The sequence below is a fragment of the Diorhabda sublineata genome, chromosome 6 (assembly GCF_026230105.1).
Source record: "Diorhabda sublineata isolate icDioSubl1.1 chromosome 6, icDioSubl1.1, whole genome shotgun sequence".
Classification (NCBI taxonomy): Eukaryota; Metazoa; Arthropoda; class Insecta; order Coleoptera; family Chrysomelidae; genus Diorhabda; species Diorhabda sublineata.
In genome coordinates this window covers 28939351-28960904 of record NC_079479.1, presented here as the reverse complement: position 1 = coordinate 28960904, position 21554 = coordinate 28939351, and the positions used below count along the sequence as shown (strand labels likewise).

The following is a 21554-nucleotide window of genomic DNA, read 5'->3' as shown; positions in this document are numbered from 1 at the left end:
TCTCCAATAACTGAAAAAATTTTGATAATGATAACTATATTTGAACTGGTTATTTTTCCTGGGAGATTGACTAAAGGTACTTCCTATGGCGCAATCAGTTTTCTTCTGTTACTGGCGAAACTGTTAGATAAGCCAATGAAAATCAGACTTGAACCCCCTTTATATAAATAAATATAATAAATAAATACAAAGTTGTTTCAAAGCATCAATTCGGATTTTGAAAGGAACATGCCATCAGCAAGCAAATACAAAGGATAGATAACAAATAGAATCATGCAAAATATTGAAGATGGATATTTCTTGATGTGAGTTTGGCACTTCACAAAAATAGAAAATTCATTTCCTTATATTATTTCCTAATTCTCAGATCCTACCATGGAGATCGGTATTCCATGGCTAACAAAGACTAATATTTAACAATGTATTAAATTAAGGCAGGTGTTCTCTTTTGGGTTTGTTTCTATAACTTATATATACAGTATATGTCGATGACACTGCTCCACTAGCATCACAGATCCTCAAACTGCATCACCAGTCCTTCAAACAAATCTGGATGTGCTTGGAAATATGACAATTTCAAGTCAACTATCTACGTTACTTTCACAAACAGAAGAGAAAATTGTCCCTCTGTTTAAAAAAACGTACATGGAATTCCACAAAAAGGGGAGGCCAAATATCTTGGAAACCATTTGAATGGGAGACTTTCTTGGAAGAAACACCTCGTCCCGAAAAGAAAACAGCTTTGGATTAAACTTGAATTATTTTAGATGATTAGAGAAAAAATTACAACTATCCATTGAGAATAAGTCATATTTAACAATATTTAAACCTATTCGGACGTATTAAATCCAGCTGCGTGGTTCCGCATCTACATTGAATATAAATAGTATCAAGTGATTTCAATACAATGTTCTAAGGATGATAACAAATGTTCCGTGTTATGAGACCAATACATAGATATGATCACGAACAACATGTCTTCCAGACTATATTTTTCAAGCGGAATTTTACGCAGTTCGGTACTAAACCACACCGGAGTCCACGGCAATGAAGAAGCCGATCATCTGATAAAAAAAGCAGGAAAATTCCTTTCATAGGATCACAAGCTTTCATAGGTTTCCAAAAAAGCCATCAAGTCACTGTTATCAAAAAGTAGGAAAACGAGAAGAAACCGGAGACATGAATAATACCCTAGGTCTAGAATAATTGAAAATATTTCTGTCCTATTCCACCAGTTGGTCTCAAGAAGACTTTCCATTGAACAAAGACGAGATAAGGAGAGTTACTGGTATGCTCCTTGGACACGGTTCTGTGAAATTCCATCTGAACACCGAAAAAAATCCCATCAGCTTTTGTCGTTTCTGCAAAGAATTGAAGGAAAAACCTCTTTTGTGATTGCGAGATAATTCACAAACAACGACTACGGCTCTTACATTCAACAGATCGGGGTACAAAATAGTTCAATAGGTAATAGATTCACGATTTGCGCCATAGCTTTTCTAATCTAAATATAGTCAATAACATCATTGCAAAAGGCACAAAAGTTCTCTCGGTTAGAAAAGAAATTAAAGTGGCCAGTGAAAAGTTCAATAAAAGAATCCAGTTTGACTCAAATAAACTAGCCAAAAACCTAGTGGCAGAAGCTATTATGACGTAGACATCAAAGATTTACCCTGTACGAGTTCGCTGCCAGATTTTACATATTTCATATTGATTGCTCATAAAAGTTTAATTAAGTAATGTCCTCTATGTTTGGATTTTAGCAAATTTTATTTTAAATTGATTGTAAGTGTTTATTATGTAATACCCTATGTTAACTGTTATCTTTAATCCAACTTTGATATACTAATTTCTAACCCATTTGTTATATATGGTTTGCGATACTCAAGTAGTTGCTAAAAAAGTAGGGTTCTACTCCAAACATCATTTATTATAGTCCTGATGATCCTATAATCGATGATTGTGGGATTTCATGGAACTGTTTCGTATTTGTTAAGAATTTGAGGTGTACCAGTATCGCAATTTTCAAATCAAAATTGTGTCGTAAGATTGCGGAGTCACTCACAAATTATGTAAAATGAAGAGAAGAATGTAATAAAGTTGGCAATACGGTTGATATAGTACACGACAGGCAGCTTAGTATCTCCAATCGTAGAAACAGATGCTGTGAGAAGCGAGATAACTTCGTCCCTATTATACAGAGTCACAAACAACGGAAATTTAAAGTTTTCATCCCTCCGACGACTTTAATTTGCGTTTATTTTGACCTTGTACTCCTTTTTTCAATTTTAATATTTACATATGAATGATATGAGTTCGATTCCTGATGAAGTAAGAGATATATGATGATTCAAAATCAGTAACTACATGATTAATTTATTAATTTGTCTCATTTAATCGTTTTAAATTTCTCTTTTCCTATTATTAGTTTCATACGTTAATTTATTAATTAAAATCTAATTACGGGAAATACTCACGGAAATTCAGAGTGAATAGACTCAGGTTTGGCTTGTATCTCTAGCGATTTATCTAAGACTTCAATTCTCGCCGAAGATTGAGCCCTACCAACTTCATTACTACAAACACAGGTGTAAAGTCCAGAATCCTTCTTCGAAATGCTTCCAATTGATAATAAAACGGTACCATCGTAAGATAGAGTTATCACAAATCGTCTTGATGGTCTCAACCGAATCTGTGAAAAAAAATTGATACATTTCTGTGAATAATTCAATCTGTTTATAATATACTCACTCCGTCTTTATACCAAGTTAATCCCACTCCAGGATAAGCCTCTACTCGACCAGATAATCTGAATTCGTCACCTTCTTTTACTTTGCCTTCTGATGGTTCTAAATGGTTGATAAAAACGGGAGAGATATATCCCTTTATACCCGTGTCGACCACTAAATTACAGTAGCACGAAACTGAACCATGAATGTTTTGTGCTGATATGCTGTAGGTTCCGGAATCATCTGCATGGGTTTTAATAATTTCCAGAGTATAAAAATTATCATCAACGGAAAATGTGTGGCGATCTGGAAAAAAATGGGATATATACACATAGAATTATTTTTTCAGGACAGAAATTTATGTAATAAGTGTTAATAATTGTAATTTTAATTATTCAAATAACCAGCTTTATTGATAATCATGCACCGTATATTCTGCTATATTATATAAATATATTTTTTGTTTCATAAACCGATTCTCATATCTGCAAAAAGCACTCTAACGGATCATGAATACAATGAGTAGTTGAATAGAGAAATGGATAAAGTATATAAGCTGGAGATTTGGTTTCAAGTAAAATTGAAGTACTATTCTTTACTAGAAATGGACTTATTCCATCGTTAAATACATGACTGGAGGTAAATCTGGAAGGCTTGTTTTGAAATGGCATTCACATCTGTGTAAAGTCAAGAATCGTGTCAAAATGTTTTGTAAAGCATATTTTTCTTATTTTTGGAAAGAAACAGACGTCGTATGGTACGGAATGGTGAGTAAGGAGTATGTCGATAGACATTTTTTATGGGTGAAAAATCGCGAATCCGTACAGGATTCCAAGTTCTTCACAAAGTTCTCGAATGGTCAATCGCCTTTTTGAATGTACAGATTTGCTCACTTCTGTGCATTTACATTTGTTTTAAGGTTGAAGTAGATCCTCATCCTACTCATTCCTACTTGATAATGAACTACTCATATCTCTTGTAAACAGTCACTACAAATTTCAACACTTCGTCAGGTTGAACTTAAAACTAAGGCGCTGTTCAAGATCCATGTTAGATGGCAGACATTACAAACTAGATCTGCGTGCTTTGTAAGAATTAGGAGATGACAATGTAAGTCATAATAGTTTTGAAACAAAATTTAGGAGTTTAAAAATAGTTTGTATTAATAAATTTTTGAACAAAAAATTGTTTCTTTTCTCAGCATTAGTTGAACAAATCGTTTTTTATATTAGTATAAGTTGAAAATATGAAACAGCAGTCATAATTTCTTTGAACAGATCCCTGAGGTTGACATAGTTCGCATTTTTCATAACGAAAATATTTCTCGTAAAAGCATTTACCATGCTATAACTGAATGTGAAAAGGGAATAGTGAAAAACCGGAGGTGTCTTGAATATACCTCAAACCAATTAGCACGGATACCAATATCGTCTATCATACATTTTGAGAATAAGAAAGTTATTGTTATATACGATGAAAAATACCTCACCCTTGCCAATTCTGATATCAATGTGAACGATGGTTTTTTGACGTATAATACAGAGAAGTGCCCTAACAATTTGTAATATAAAGAAAAAGCAAAATCGCTGATGAATTCTGCTCTGGTGTGCGATTCCAATAAAACGGATATCCAAACCTTATATGGGTTAATTTGAGAGTAAAGCTGTAGATTCTTCATCATGTTGGAAACAATATAATTTTGTAGGGTCATGATATTATACAAGGGCAACTTAAAATTGGCTACATCAAAATTTTGGGTATTTTTATCTAGCAAAGTGGATGATTGACGGTGGCAAGCCGAAAATAACGAACAATGACGGAGTAGAATTTTTAGAAAAATACGTGAAATAGATGTTCAATTTACCCAAGACTCAATTAAAGATATCCGCGGAAAATTACTTCTAGTGAGGAACATGGGCCCCTCTATTTAGTTTGTTATTTATTAAGCTGTTTATTTTGGGAAAAGTTCCATTACACATAATTTTTACAAAAATATATCCATATCTAATGAACGAAAAGTCAACTGTATCTAATTCAAACGTTTATATCAAATAGACATGAGGATGATACTTTGAATATTTTCTTTCAGTTCTACCAAAAGAAAATGTGTGAAGTGTCATATTGACACTGTAAACCAAATTTTCTTTCTATATCTCTAAATGTGGTGATTGTTGATGTTTCTACAAAATGCTGTTTAGTGGAATAAAATTAAAAATTTGCTGATAAATAATCCCAAAAATTTGTGATACTTGAATAACTATGATTTCTGATATCGGAGTCTGTCGTTTCGAATGTTTTACTTTTACTTAAAGAAAAATGTTTACTCACCATTTTGAACTATTTCCGAACTATCTTTAAACCATTTAATGCTTGGAGTTGGACGTCCCATAATTTGACAAGTTAGTCTAACGGGATAAGTCATTTCCACACGTCGATCTCTCAATCTCATGGTAAACTGTGGTGGTATTGGGTCTGTACTGTTAAAGTTGCTGATACCCCTAAAAAGTATTGCCAATAAAAATATATTGTATAAATCTGAACCATATGTATTATTTCAGAAATTTTGTCGTAAACAGGGCTTAGGATACTAGGAAGTTCCCAAACGAATTGTTTTCTTTTTCGCAAATTCAGACTTGTAAGTTTTAAAATGAGTAAAACCAAGGAAAAATCGCTGTTAAAACTCGTGCATTCATCGCAAGTCTTTACAGCCCAAGTCAAGATGAACCATGGACCACAACGTGAAAAAATATTCATCCTCCACCAGGAGCTTTGGCAATAGAAAACGTTTAGGGAGTCCTAGAAAACCCAAAACTATTGAAGATAAATGTATTGTATTGATCAGTAAACGTGACCGACGACTTAGGAGCCCAGAGATAGCAGCTCAGATCAATAACTCTAGTGATCTATCTTTGAATACTTCCACAGTGAAAAGGAGATTGAGAGTAGCTCGCTTTTTTAGAAGGGTGGCTTAGAAGAAGCCTCTTTCAAAACGTCAAAATAAAATTAAGAGGTTGTAGTGGGCTAAAGAACATGAAAATTGGGAAAGTGGGAGACAGTTTTTTGGAGTGATGAGATTTGAGGTTTTTGCGTCTAAGAGGGGAGGGTTTGTGCGCAGATCAAAGAAAGAAACGGATGTTGGACTCCTTCAATATGTATCTTGATACATTTGAGAGCAAACTAACTAGAAAAGCGATGTAGTACTAACGAATAAAGCGAATAAAACAACAAGAATTAACGAAATTAGAAGAAAATGAATACAGAAGGGAAATGATGAGTCAAACATCATTCATTGATAAGATAACAAACAGTTCAACTGGTATAGACGTATTATGGATACTTGCTAAGAGATAGTAGCTAGAAAGCTTATGGAACTCAATCAAATGAAAATCAAGGAGGTGAATGATTAACTAGATTGATAAAATAAAACAAAATCATAGGAAGACTCTGGAAGATAACTAGTCAGCAATTAAATACATGGAAAATTGATAAAAGAGGACACAGACTCTCCACTCTGATAGAAAAAAGACAAAAAACAAAAAGAAAAGTTTTATAATATGGCAGATTTTATAATTTACATTCGTATTATCTGTTTTAAGGATTTTTGCAGAGATTTGCGGACTTGTCATATTTTCGTATTTGTTTTGGGATTCCTAAGGTGTTCATCTATTTTATCTGTCATATTAACTTACATAGTTTTATCTGATAAAACACATTTGAATATTATCACGGACCAATTTAATTTTTTTGTTATATTCAAATTTCGTATGATCGAATTTCATTTTATAGTTTTCATTTTTTTTTACTCACAATCTTATTCCAGTTTCGGCGGATAATATTTTCGGATCATTAACAACATATAATCGTGCGAAAGTTGATACTCTTCCAACTTTATTATTCGATTCACAAATGAAACGTCCACTGTCATTTTCTTGGAGATTTGATATAGTTAATCGACATACGTTGTTCTCTTGTGAAATCTTGTATCGTTGATCTTCATCAGGGAATACCTCTTGGGAATCTTTTAACCATCGAACTGTCGGAATCGGTTCTCCTTCGACCTACAGTAGACAAATTTATGCTTCTATTAATTAAAAAAAAAAGGATTTTCAGAAGATAATACAATGAGGAGTAGTGAAATTTTACTTCCTGATTGAGGAGCTTACGCATAAAACTGTATTAAGCAAACGAATATTATGTACAGGATGTTATATGATTTGATTCAAACAATTTGGGGGTGAGTAGATGACGTGAAAATAATACTGCGACATAAAAATTCTCATACGATCTCTCGTTTCTGAGTTATAGGCTTTAAAAGCTGCGAATTCAGACTTTATATTTAAGTATATTTTCTAAATTATACATTAGAATTTTATGAATTATTACGTATTACGTATGTTCATGTAGTATGTTTGACAAAATAAATAACTCTACTCTAATATCTGAAGGCCAGGGGTGTCTCATGCGTAATGGTGAACATACCTAAAATAGCAAACTGAATTTCATAATCGATTTTTTAACAAGAATATACTCTTTGTTTAACATGATAAAATTTATGGTTTAGGAGATCGCTTTACATGTCCACAAAGAGACATTATTATTATTATATCATAAATTGTAAATATTTATTGAAAATACTTATATTAAAACACAATTACAGAAAATTGGAATGTAAAAAAAATAACATACGTAATTATATATAAAAATTCATAATGTTCGAATGTACAATTTAGAAAATATCCTTAAATATAAGTTCTGATTTCCATGACTCAGAAACTCAAGGTCCATGACATTTAATTTAAAATTCTAAACTAAAGACATAAGTTATTTTATTCCATAGCTGGATTTCACATTGTATATCGCAGTAGAAAAATTTTGTACTCCATAAGCAAATCGGATCCAAGCTCCAGCTCCACAAAGTTTACGTTGAATTAATAGAATTGTATGGAAGACGTGATAATGACCATCACTATCTTATCATTTACCTCACATTCCAAAGTAACTTGCGTTCCTATCAAAGCTTTCAATTGGCTGGGTAATATTTTCGTGAATTCAGGCAAACTAGTAGGTTTACCTAAAGTTATAACTCCGCTCTGGACGCTCTCTCCCCAACCATACCTTTAAAAAAAGCAAATAAGTCTCATTATTCATACTTATGTAATATGCGGTGGTAATTTGGAATAAATCAAAAGTTTCAAATGATTTTTAGTATTTAGACATATTGATGACATTACAGGCACAATATTCTTTTTATTCGATTTAAAGATTCCAAGCTCATTTCTGAAAATCAAAATCCAAGTTTGAGTTTAATAAGCACCCTAAAATGCAAAACAGGCTTTGCAAAATGAATTTTTAAAACTATTATTGTACAAGCAATGGATATCGGTTCTGTAGTATTCACATCCGGCCAAGCTTACATGGCACTTTCGAGAGTTATAAGTCTGGGCGGGTTACATTTAATTAATGTCGACTATTGAAGGGAATATTGAAGCGTAAGAACCCTCAATTTATGAATGAATTTACCGTCCAGATTTGTCGAAAATTGTAGTATCAGAAACGTGGTCTTTAAGAAAATTCATTGTTCGTATTTAATAAGTAAATTTATTTAATAAGTAAAGGGGACTGAAAAGGAAAAAAAGGAGGTCCAACTACAAAAACAAATGAGATGCTATCAAAAATAAAACTTGTAAAAAATCGCACTAAACAATCTTATTTACTATAATATGTATTATTATGAGTTATATTGTGTTTTCATGCGATGGCCAAGTCAATCTTTTGTTTAAACACAAAAGATTTTTAATATCGATGTGGTCACTATAAGGTATTATTAGGTTAGCTAATCATGTTAAAAATTAAGACAAAAGGCCGCTTAAGCAGAGACTGAATAAATTAACTGGCTTGGTATTACATACATCTCACAACTTTTTACGGTTGCGAAAGTTGATTTTTTTTGATGACATTAGACATAAGACAACACTAAAAAATACATTGAACAGATAACACTATAAAACCAGAAAAATCAACGTCTGTTAGTCCATTTTGAACAGAAACATGGAACAGAGAATTGATTATTTGTAGTTTTGAACTAAATTATATAATAACTTGATATATAATGTGAAAAAATAAATATATTCAAAAGATTTAAGACTGAACTGAAAAGTATTTTATGAAATAGATTAAAAAGAGAGATATATCTATACAGTTCTTGATTTAAATTGATCTGAAAACGTAATTGTAAAGCTAAAGTTATACAATCACTTTATTATATTATTAGTTATCACTTTTTCCTTCTCAATTCTCATATATAATAAGTTTATGGTTGAGTGATGAATTGCTTTAATATAATTAATTATCTACTATTATCAGGTAATCTATGGAATACTGCGGTAAAATTGCAAATCTAATAATATATATACGATGGTATCTTTTATCTTATCCATAGTATGTGACAATTTTTCATTCATTTCTTCTAATTCTTTGTTCACCTTTGTTTGACCATAGTTTTATGCTTCTTAGCACATGTTCCTATTTGTTCATCTAAATCTTGGAAGTTTTTATTAACTTTTTCTGATCATTTTGCATAGTTTCTTCTTTTTTTGGAATTAAATGTATCCTAAATTACTTCTGATAAATTTTCCTTGATACATTTTCCCAATACCTAAAACTCTTCCATTACACGTTTTTCTATTTTTTCTTGAACTTAACTCCGTTTTCTTGAATTTCTCTTACATAACTTAATCTTTTGTTTTTTCCATATCTTCGAATTTTTCATTTATAGTCTCGTTCACATTACTCATTTTCCCTTCATATTTTTGATATCTTTAATATCTTTATATCTCCACTCATCTTTTTATTTTGATTCATCATATCTTCCTTCCTATCTTTTATATCACCGCTCATATTTACATGCATCCTGTCTATCTTTTCATTCATATCATCATGCAGAAGACGTATTTATTTATCATTTTTAAGAATTAATTTTTAATTAATTTATTAACAATGATCAATTAACTACGTACATATAAAAAATCATAAAGGAAGTTGAAATATGATAATATGAGTACCCAAGATGATGTGTTAATGAGACGCTGCTCTAGTTTATTGACCTTAGTCGAGTTAATGAATGTGATAAAGATAATCATTGTTTTCTATTCAAAATGTAATTAACATATATTGGAACATATCTTGAGTAAGTTAACAATTTTAGTTAACTATTTTTAAATTAGACGAGCCAATGATGCTTATCAATGAAATGTATACTTCATAAATGGAAAATATTGATGTATTTGAATAATTAAAGAAAGTTTTGAACTGGTAGTAACTTCATCTTTTCCTCAGCGGTCATAGAATTTTCTAGCGTTATGTTGTATATTCATTGCCATCTGTCACCAAAAAGTTATGGAAAAATTTATTTCCTATAATATTTATAACAGATTTAAACAACATTAAAACCTTGGACACGATATATTTGCAATAGTTATTTTAGCACCTTGATTAATTTGAAAAACGGACAGGAAATTTTATGATACTTGATACAATAATATCACGATTTAAGTGATAATAATATTGTTCATGTCATACCACAGTCGAGGCTCTGAAAATGTTGTGAAGTGGGAAAAATAGTAGTAGGATGGAAACCATTGGAAAAGGAAGAGAAAATAACTAAGGTCGGTAAGAGGGAAAGGGGTGAGTTTTTAAGCGTAAGTAACGAGCTATCTAGAATTCCAGCAAAGCTACAAGTCTTATGGGGAAAAGTTAGTCCGCGAAGCTGTAGGTCATAGAAAGAACTTTTATATATACACTTTTTTCACATAACTCCAACTTCTATATGAAAAATTCAAATAAAGAAGTTTTTGGTTTTCTATTTTTAAATTTTTCCCTCAAATTTCTCTGACAATTCACCTTCGTTTTTATGTTCCAAACACACTGTGATTTTTATGATTTGAAGTACCCCAATTTTAAATCAAAAATTCTGCAAAAATATCTGCTTTTTTAAAAAAGCACTTTCTAATGGCGTAAAAAATATATATTACTATCATAAATCTTCGCAGAAAATGCAAAAAATTTTTGATCATTATGTAAAATTTTTAGCTATTTATTGAAATTTTACACTTTAATCACTAATAAATTAATAAGATTTCATGTTAATAGTTACTGAGCCAAGATTTGGAGGAAGTTGTAGAATCTTGTTAGAATTATTTGCGTGAATGCTTATTTATTGACATTCTCACTTTTTCCAAAAAACGCCTCCAGGAAAAATGTTAAATCTCAACTCTCATTGAATGCGGATGGACCAGCGCATTCTAACAACATTACAACTCATCCCCTCCTACTCCGATCTTAGATGGCTTGTAAATTATTTCTTCTTTCATAATTGTTATATGCTCTTTCTTTTCCGATAAAATTTATCCTACTACTACTATTTTCTTTTCTATATTCGACAACGCTCTACCACAGAGAGATCTCATTACATGATTCATTTTGATATAGAGGGCCTAGTTATTGAGATATGCGCTGTTCAAAATTTTAAATCAAAATCAAAAATATGCCATAAATCAAGAACGCCTTTAAATTGTTTTAAATTTGGTGACCAATATGCTCCTTAATTAAGTAATATTTTAACATAAACAAACTATGGAAAAATTTAACCAGTGGCGCGCTGTCAGGGTTAATTATCACTTTTATCCCCCTATTTTTTACGCCACTGGAGCAAATACTTCGTTTAATTTTGTTTTAAACTGTCTGATTAATTTTAGTTAAAAAAATAATCATAAAAATTATTCATAATTTCAATTGTTCAAACTGTTGGCCGCTTTCGTCAATACACTTATAATACCGTTTTGTCATTGAAAAACGTGTCTTTAAGAATAAATCTGGATGGGATTGAATGATTACTGCCGCAGCAGACTTCATATAGCCCCTTATAAAAAAAATCGTTAGTATTTAAATCAGGTGATCTTGGAGGCCATTGGGTCCACCCCATTTTGAGATCTCTTTGTGATAGAGCGTTGTCGGTCGAATAAAGAAACACCCTGTACATTATCTCAAAATAGATTACTTTATGCGTGGGTATTACTATACAAAAAGCAGTTTAAAGCAGTTTATCAACTATTCTCATTAAGAAAATTTAAATCTACTTTTATATTTTATTTGGTTCTATTTACATAAAATTGGCAATTCTAGAAGATTCCGCTGATAGCTATATAAGAATAAACCAATGAGACTGTTTTACTTCAAACCATGGACTTACTCGTATTTTCATTTGTTATTTGTTATGAAAATTGAGATGTTGTAGGGGTGACGTTTTGAAAACAGTTATAATATTATGCAGATTTCTGTACGCTGATATTTAAATTGATACAAGTTATAAGAAAGAAATGCTGTTTGTAACTCGATACACGGATGTCTTCTAAATATTCAGTAACTGTGACACTCTTTCCATCCATCTTAACGTTTCAGCTTCTGTTTAAAGAGTTACCGACGTTCGATGTAAAATTTGACCAGTGTTTTCTTCGGCGTTCTTCAAACTTGAATAGCTGGCAATAATACTGGAAATTTACCCAAATGTATCTAACAATCCAACAGTTTCTTTAGCTGTAGGTCGAAAATAGTATTTTTTCTGTGCAAGCTAAGAAATATGACCACTTTTCACAACTGTTCGATCCATCTTCATAGATAATAGAAGAAATTTGTTTTAGTCAGTTTTGGCTGCCAATTAAAATCGGGTACATATAATGTTTGTTCATTTTGAATCGATACAAATACTTTTCAAGATTATAACTTATAACTTTATCTGTCTCAATACAATAAATAAAATACCTCATATCCGTTCAGAATCACGTACTTACCTGTTTCTTGGAGTAATTCGGAACTGGTATTCTACTTCAGGTTTCAAATTGAACACGTCATAAGAAGTTAGCGGCGTTATTCCAGCTTCTGTCCATCTGGCTCCTTCTTCTCCTCTTGTCCACATTTCAACGCGATACGCTAATACGGGTATATGTGACTGCTGAGGCTTTTCCCAAGATAAACATAGCCAATTTCTTCCACATTCCACAACCGTCGGTGGGTGAGGAATTGGATTTGGTACATCTAATGTGAATAAAAAATTTTCATGTTTTATAAATATTCACAAATAAAATCAATACGGTGTTTTCATACAGAAGATTTCGTTGAGGTTAATAACGGATTTGAGGAATTTTAAATGACGTTTCAATTGACATACTGAAGAATTAATTCTTACATATGTTATTCAGTATGAATGATTAACCACGAGTAGTGAAAAACTGAATAATCATGATAATATCGGTTGGTAAGTAGAGCAAAAAAATTGAAATACGAGAATTTTCTGAAAAACTGCAGGCCTCAACCTAAAGATGCGACAATTTATCAATATAAGTGATCTCCCATTAAATATTTGTAAAATGGCACTGAATAACCATTGAATTTAAGCTAGAGAAGATAGAAGAGACTATCGGCATATTAAAAAATCGCATTCGTTTTATACTGACTAAATAATTATGTTGCTCGCGCGTTGGGTGCTCTGTTTGATCACTTTGAACATAAAGTTAATTCGAATGAACGTTTCTCAGGCATTATCGATGCGTTAAAGCAAAATGAGTCAGTCGACTCACAACTGTAAAAGAAAACTGGCCCCCCAAGATTATTTAAGTTTCCTAACCTTAAAATTCCTCTTACAAGAGGAATATTTCCATCAGACAAGGATGTTGTCGCATATTTTAAGGAGCAAGACAAGTCTAAGAAATGGAAATGAAAATGGAAAAAAAAGTATTTTTTCTTTGTTAGGCCGAAAATTGTTGAAGTGGTATGCTCGCCAAATGAATGGATATTCCTTATAAATAACAATTTCGTTTTTCTCAGGATTGCAAAATTGTGTAATACGTGAAACTCACTACATAACTGAATATAATGAACAAATTAAATGGAATTGCCTCGTCCAGCAAATACTGTGTTATGCTATCCAAAAAATGTGCAATAGATGTTCAAGTTGTTCTCCATTGACCGCTAGAAAGTAACAAAACATGGCGTTAAATGTTTCTATAACATTCTATAGAATAGCTGGTGTTGTATTTTGCACTTTTTGTGAAATTCGATGTTTAGCCAACGGTTAGTTGCAGATTTATCGATACAGACTCTAGATTTTGGATAAACCCGTTAAAAGAAATTTAATAGGCTTGGATTTGTTTCCGCTCTTTTTTACCTTTTTCAAAACCATGCACAGTTACAGCAAAATATAGCGGTGCACCTCGGTGTACATAACATCCAATTGAAACCAACTTCTGCGTTAACAACTAACAACTTTTTCCTGTTCTCAGACCACCAGAGCATGTGTATTAGTCAGACATTTTGGCGTTAATGAAGAGTTTATCTCCAAAAATCGTCTATTTTTATGCTAAAGACAAATCGTCCTATATCGTTCTTGAAGGCTACTATCTGCAGTAATAGAATTAAATTATAAAAAAAAAATAAATAAATTGTTTCTTAACTAGTCCACCTGCCTAGGTGTTGTTAAGAAATATTTTTTTATGAATATGAACATCAACCAGTAAATTGAACAAGTTTTATAATGTAATGAGTGATTGTGTCGTGAACATTAAATTTGTACTAAAATTTAAACTTATTTGAAGATGTAAGCAGTTTCTGAATAATTTGTGATATGTCACTATTATCAAACAATTAATTACCTTGATAACTGACGAGATAGTGAAGATAATCTGAAATTACGGATATACGTGAACACCATTTCTTTCTGAGTTTCGTCAAAGTCAAATCGAACAAACTCGAACGGGTATCGTCAACCGTATAGAAGTATTTATTCATTCCCATCATACATACATAATATTTAACTTACAAATTTCATTTATTAATTAATTCAATTGTTTTGGGAGTTAAGATATACTTAACAGCTAGAACTGCAACTTCTAAAATTAATTTTGTATATTATTCTTGGCAGGTTTGCAAATATTTGAAATAAACTAAAAGTTGTTGACTCTTGTTAACTTCAATTTTCAAAATTCCAACTGGGACCAAGTGCGGTTTTGATAATTGGCAAACTTTACTACGAATTGAGACAACGACAGGAAAATTTAATGAGTTTATAATACGAGGCATGGCTATTAAATAAGTAGACTAACATTTACGGAAAACTTGGCAACTGACTGTTGTTCGCGTAAAATATTTTGTTACGAATACAAACCCTCTCGTTACTTTGAGGCTAGGAAACAGAAAAAGTCGCTGGGGGCTTGATCGGGCGAATATGATAGATGCTCAACCTATCTCAAGTACAATCCGTGAATTTTATCGATCACAAACGTGTTAGAGGGTGCGTTCCTATGATAGAAAAGCACTTCCTTTTTATGGCTATAGCTTTCCTGTCCAATAAAACCGTCTTTGGCATTTTTGGAGCAGGTTCGCCCTTTGGAATCCACTTTTTTTATAGCTTTTTTGATTTTAGGAGTGTAGTTATGGTTCTAGGTTTAATGTACAGTTATGAATCGATGTAAAATTCTGACTCATTTTGCTTAACCCTTAAAATGGCGTCTTTCGGAATATTGCGCGCGAAGATTCGTAAATTATTTGTAAATAAACACGCGTACGACCTAGTCACGCCATGTAATCCTCCTGTTTAGTGATGCACAGCTTCCTCATTCTGCTACTACTTTCTAATGAAATTTAGACGGACAATCGAAATTAAAATCTTGGTCTGTCGGACGCCATCATTCTGTAAGTGTGAGTTTTTTCACATTATCAATAATGGCTGGATCGTCAAAAAGGGTGTGTTTCGATGATAAAAATTTTTATGCAGTGCTTTGATGAAGCCGAAGATGACTCAAGTGATATAGAAGATGAGTATTTGCAATTCGAACACGACAGTGCCTCTGAAGGTTCAGAAAACGAGGAATAGGACATTACTAGTGGAAACTGGGCCTTGAAAAATTTGGAATAGGAAAATACGTAATGTCAGGAAGAAAACACAGTTAGCATAGTTATGAAGAAACCTGCTATGTTCGTGTACGGCAGTAACAGGCTTAAATTGTGCCAAACGGGAGTACTAGAAAACATAATATTGTAATCAAAATTCCAATTCTCAAAGGTAAAGCTCGTGATCTTGGCGAAAAAGTACCGCCGCTTTCTGAGGAGATGTTGCATGACAAGCTCACTCAAATAAGCCTCGGGTATGAAAAGGATACGAATAATGTAAGAGAATTTGATATGGTAGAACTAGAAGCTTTTCTAAGGTTGTTTTAAAATTAAATCATAAAAATATAGAAACTCTTTTTGCGAGAGATGGCTCCGGGCGTGATATTTTTCTAGCAGTGATGAGACAAAAACGATTTTCCGTTCTTTAACGCTCTTTAACTAAAAATGTAGTTATTTGTCTAGCACCAAACAACAGAAGTCTCTCACAAGCCACCTTTCCGGTGGAGTACTAAAAATCTCACCTCTCCGGTTAAGGGTTGAATCGCGTCAGTAAAGCCTAGAAATTAATCATCGAAAGCGCTTTTGAGCAAACGCGCTAATCAACGCGTGAGATGCTTACGCACGCATAATTCTTCATTCAGTATATGACAAATACGTTCTTTTGATATGCCGATATTCTCTTTTATCTTTAACCTCTCTTTGCCCTTCATCAAATAGTTGTTTAGTATAATTTGATAAACTTTTTTGAGAATATCGCTTGTCTCAGTTTATGGCCATCATGAACGCTCGTTGTCAGGCAAGCTGATATGGTCACTTCTCATAATTCTACAGCCATAACTGGTGGCGTAGACTCTCTGTATAACAACTCTTCCATCTAAATATTAAGTCAACTCGAAAGAGGATTTGTTCGACAGAAAGTAAGCATACAAGATGCTCGAAATTTCCGTTAAAATCTTTCAGCGCACACGCATATATATATTTCCGAACTGAAGCATTGATAAATGCTGATATCTTCAGATTTGAAACAATCCTCTTAATCAAAATAAGGAAAGTTTGTCTACTGATTGATACTTTTTTAATCTCAAATCACTCTCTTGATATAAAGCTTAATCGTTTATAACAATTATTATTTTATAAACCGTATATCACGAGAATGTTCGATCAAAAATTTTCCCCGTTTCAAAATTTCAAAACATTTTGATTTCGGTTCAGTTTAAAAATACTTTTTAGTAAAGTTGAAGGTATCAATGGAAAAAAGCAACGCTGTAATTTGTTAAATTTAAACAATAAAACAAATTAGTAATTTTAATTTTTTTAGAGAAAAAACTATAACTCTGGAAAATACAGAACAATACAAGAATTTAAGAATTAAACTTGAGCGTTAAAAATTCATACTTTTGAGTGAATCAAAACTTAAATGGAGCATTAGATAGTTTTAATTAATTATTAGGTATTATTTTCCATATCAAAACATATAATTTATTTTCGACTCTTGGAAGATACCTTTGAACTTTCGCATTATTTAATTTCGTCTTTTGAAATATTAAGTTCCATCATAACATTCAATTTTATTTTCGTTAAATCACATTAAATGTGCTAAGTGTAAAGTGAGAAATTGTTCATGCTAATTTTATAGAATCATAAAATTTGTATATGAATCTCTGTCAAATATTTTGAATAAACCAAACAACACCTCAATCTCATATGCCGTTATTGTCTCATCAATCTCAAAGTACAATTTGAGACATGTGTTTTCATCCTACTTACCAGTTTCTTTATACATTTCATGATACGATTGAAATTCTAACAAAAAATGATTTCTTATCGGAGTTAAGGATCTTGCTCGGTCTCTTAGTCTAACGGTAAAGAAAGCTCTATCGCAACCATATCGATTTTTCGCAAGAATGCAGTATGTTCCAGCATCTTCCGCAGTTATTCTTTTCAAAGTCAATCTCATATAATCGTCTGATTGCTCTTTATAAGATCTCATACTCGTAGTAATATCTTTGAGACCTTTCATCCAAGCAACTGAAAATATTTGATTGTAAGTATAAAATACGTGGGAGTAATTTTAGTGTTATACAAGTGTAGTATTAAATTTGTGAACAGATTTGACGAGACAATATTTTCAAATTAAGAACTAAGAATAACAGGGAGCGAGCACTATATCCCAATGAACGTTAATGAATTTTCATATGCTTTTATGCAGTTTCTATATTTTTGTTTGAAACAGAGATATATATTGAATTCAAATCAAAGTCAGAATTTATGTATAAATGGTTAGAACGTTGAATAAATTGATAAACTTATCAGATTTAGAAGAACAAGGGTGAAATACATAGAAAAACGAATACAGAACAATATAATGAAACACTTATGAACAGAGACAAATCAAAGAATTCGAAGAATATTCAATTCAATTGAATATGAAAGTCCTAGTAGAAACATAGAAGAAATGATAAGAAAGATACCGTTACATAAGAATATTTTCATTGTGATGATAAAAACGAAGGTGATAAGAAAAAGTGCTATTAATTATAGCCAGGTGATTACATTTTCTACTTTAATAAATCTAACCTATTGTGAAAGTAAAAAAACCTTATTACCTGTAGGTTTAGGCTCTCCGGATATTCTAAAAGACACGACGATATCATCCCCTTCTCGAAGACTCAATATTTTATCTGGCCTTGACAGAAATAGGGGCGGTTTTCCATGGGCTAAAGTTTTTTTCACAACTTGTACATACGCGGAAGTGTCTATTGTTCTTTCAGGATATATAGCTCTGCACGTATATTTCCCGCTTTCATATTCCTTCACGTCGGGAATTAATACTGTGTGAATGTTACGTTCAGTAAAGATTTTGTGTCTTTTCGAAAAATTCGTTAATCTCAAATCCTCTTTATACCAAGATACGTTTAAAGGACTGCCTCTTACCTCTACTTGAAAAGCCATAGTTCCTCCATCAGAAACATACGTATCAGTCATAATATTTGCAAAATATGACGTAGTTGAGCTGCTATCACGACATGGTAGTTCTCTTCTTCGTAAATTTCTCCTATCGAATTTGTAATCGTAAGATAATTGATCAGACCACAAATTCGTTTCCAATCTACAAGAATAACGCCCGTTGTCGGTAATATCAGGTTTATTGATAGATAATCTACAAATACCACCTGGTGAATAACTTTGGGAGTATTTGGTTCCTAAAGTTAATTCTTCTTCATTTTTATACCATTTTATACGTGGTTCTGTGAGACTTTTTACTTTACATTGCAATATAACTTCGTCTTCAGTTTTTCTGTAATTGTCTGTAATATTAGATATAAAAGTGGGATGTAGATACTGAGTATCGTCTTCTTCTTCACATACTTTAATGTGTGCGTATGTAACACTCTCTCCATGCTCATTTTTAGCTACACAGGAATATTCACCAGCATCATCCAAATTAGCGCAGTGAACATCTAATGTTGCTATGTTATTAGAAAAGTTTATATGACAATTAGAAGTGTTTTGTATTAACGTGTTATTTTTCAGCCAAGTAATTGATAGATTTTCGTCGGGTACCAAACTACAACTTAAATGTATTTCAGATCCAATTTTTGTAGAACAATTTTTCAAATTCGATGTAAAGAACGGCTTTCTTCCGGCGTATACAATTCTTTGGTGCGTTGAAGGTTTACATGAATCTAAATTATCCGTGAATCTCCTAGTTTGATCAGTTGCTCTAGATATTCTCTTCGTTTCGTGGTTATCATATTGTTGTTCTGCTTTATTACGAATTTTATTTTCATCGTAAGAAAATTTATCATTTTTATCTTGTTTGCTTACGTTTTTTCTAATATCCACATCTGCTTCTATTTCCATTTTTTGTTTAATAATTTTCTTATCTGCTCCCTCTTTGTGATTCTTATCATTTTCCTTTATTTTTAATGAACTTGGTGTATCTGCTTCGATCTTAGATGCTTTTCCAAATGCATCGATTTGTATATTCTTTTCATTGTATTGAATGGTTTTCTCTTGTTCTATAGTTCTAATATCTCCATTTATCTGCCCTTTCAGTAATAGTGATTCTTCTGATTCTTTGTCTTCATCTCGTTCATCCATACTATTCTTCTTCTCCTCTTTGAGCTCTACTTTCTCTTTCAAAGAAACTTTTTGTTTACTTTCCTTTAAATTAGCTTGTTGTACAACCTTATCAGCTCTTTCCTTTTCTTTAGTTTCCGTTTCTGGTAAGAATACTTTCTCTTCGATAGTTGTTTTATCTTTATCAATAACTTTTTCTGTCTCGTTATAATCTTTATTCATATTTAGTTTTTCTACTTCTTTTTTATGTTTACTAAACTTGTCTTGTTCCTCTACTTCAGAGTTATCATCACTTTTTTGCTTGTGATAATTTTGATCACTGTCTACACTAACACTTTCCTTATCTTCTTCTTGTACTTTTATAATATTTTCTTCCTCCTTCTCCAGCTTAGATTTACTACCTTTGTTTTTCTTCTTTTTTGTTGGATTTTGATCCTTCTTATGCTCACCTATATCTAAATTATTATCACCCCCTTTACTCTCTAATACATCGTTTTCCTCTTTTTTATTGTGTTCAGTTTTTTCTCCGACCTCATTTTCGATTAAAGTTTGCTTCTCTATTTTATCTTCTTCTACTTTTTCCTTATTGTTAATTTTTATATCTTCCAAATCTTTATGTGAAATCTCTTCGGTATTTATTAATTTTTGCTTAGACTTTTCGTCATCTGTTGCTTGAAGTTTTGTTGCCTCTGTTTCTAATATAAATTGATCATTTTTTTTATGTCCTTTTAGTCTCTCTACAATCTCTTCTTGTTCTGAAGGTGCAACACTGTTTATTAAGCTACATACATCTTCATATAGAATTTCCAGAGCTAAATTAATGGGTTTGAATAGTTCTAAGTTTTTCGTAACTGCTATTGTATTATTAATGCTTATTTTCAATTGTTCTATATTATAAAGAACTTCCTTAGACTTAGAGGTAATATTCGTTTGACAATTAGTTATCATTTTTGGAAGATTTATAGCGTTTAAAATAGCATTTGATATATCATTTGCAGTTTCCGTAATTATTTTTTGTTGATCGTTTATGGCTTCTTGCAAAATATTCAAGCTATCTGACAATTTTTTGAGATGAGAATTTGGTTCGTTACTTATAGACGACTTCAATTGAGATATCGATTTTTTCATTTCTCTAAATAAAGTTACATCATTTCTGCGTTCGAAAACGTATTTCTGAATTGTGTTTTGGGTTTGAATAATATAGTTATTGAACATATTCAGCGATTGTGAAACAATTTCCATTTTCTCATTAAGGGTTAACTCGCTACATGTTTGTTCCAAAGCATATTTCAGATTATCTAGAGCTAGTATAATTTCCTTTTCGGGTTTGTCGAAATTTTCATATATCTCACTGATATCATTTAGAATTAAAGTTAAAGCTACTATTTTATTACTTATATTATTTAATTTTTCGGTATATTCTTTAGAAAAATCTTTGGTATTACATCCTATATCTTGCGCTAAAGATATGTTATACCTAAATTGCTCGATATGTTCAAGTAATTCACTAATAATTAGAAGTAGTTCACTTTTAGAACTTTCTTTAATTTTACGCAATACATCTGCTAATTTACAAAGTGAATTATTGAGAGTGTATAAACTCATATAGTCTTGCCTCATAGTGATAGTTTCTTGTAAAACATCTGCTAAAATTTTATTTATGCTTTTAAAATCATTATAAAGTCCTAGCTTTTCAATAACATCATCAACATCCTGTGAGCTTATTACATCTAAAATATTTTTTAAACTTTCAGATATAACTGGAAATTCAAGTTTCAATATATCTTGATCTGTCATTATAAT

At 31.6% G+C, this 21554-nt stretch overlaps 1 protein-coding gene across 4 annotated transcripts in view; it reads right to left on the bottom strand.

Annotated features, from left to right (window-relative positions):
* LOC130445048 (uncharacterized) overlaps positions 1–21554 on the bottom strand; it is a 140780-nt gene that overhangs the window by 61280 nt on the left and 57946 nt on the right. For all 4 annotated transcript variants that reach the window (XM_056780532.1, XM_056780534.1, XM_056780533.1 and 1 more), the window contains 8 exons: positions 18275–21554; positions 17436–17696; positions 12575–12818; positions 7712–7844; positions 6537–6787; positions 5058–5227; positions 2752–3035; positions 2478–2692 (listed from right to left, as the gene is read on the bottom strand). The exon at positions 18275–21554 is cut by the window's right edge. In XM_056780532.1, coding sequence (XP_056636510.1) covers positions 2478–2692; positions 2752–3035; positions 5058–5227; positions 6537–6787; positions 7712–7844; positions 12575–12818; positions 17436–17696; positions 18275–21554 — 4838 coding nt within the window. The remainder of the gene's footprint in view (positions 1–2477; positions 2693–2751; positions 3036–5057; positions 5228–6536; positions 6788–7711; positions 7845–12574; positions 12819–17435; positions 17697–18274) is intronic.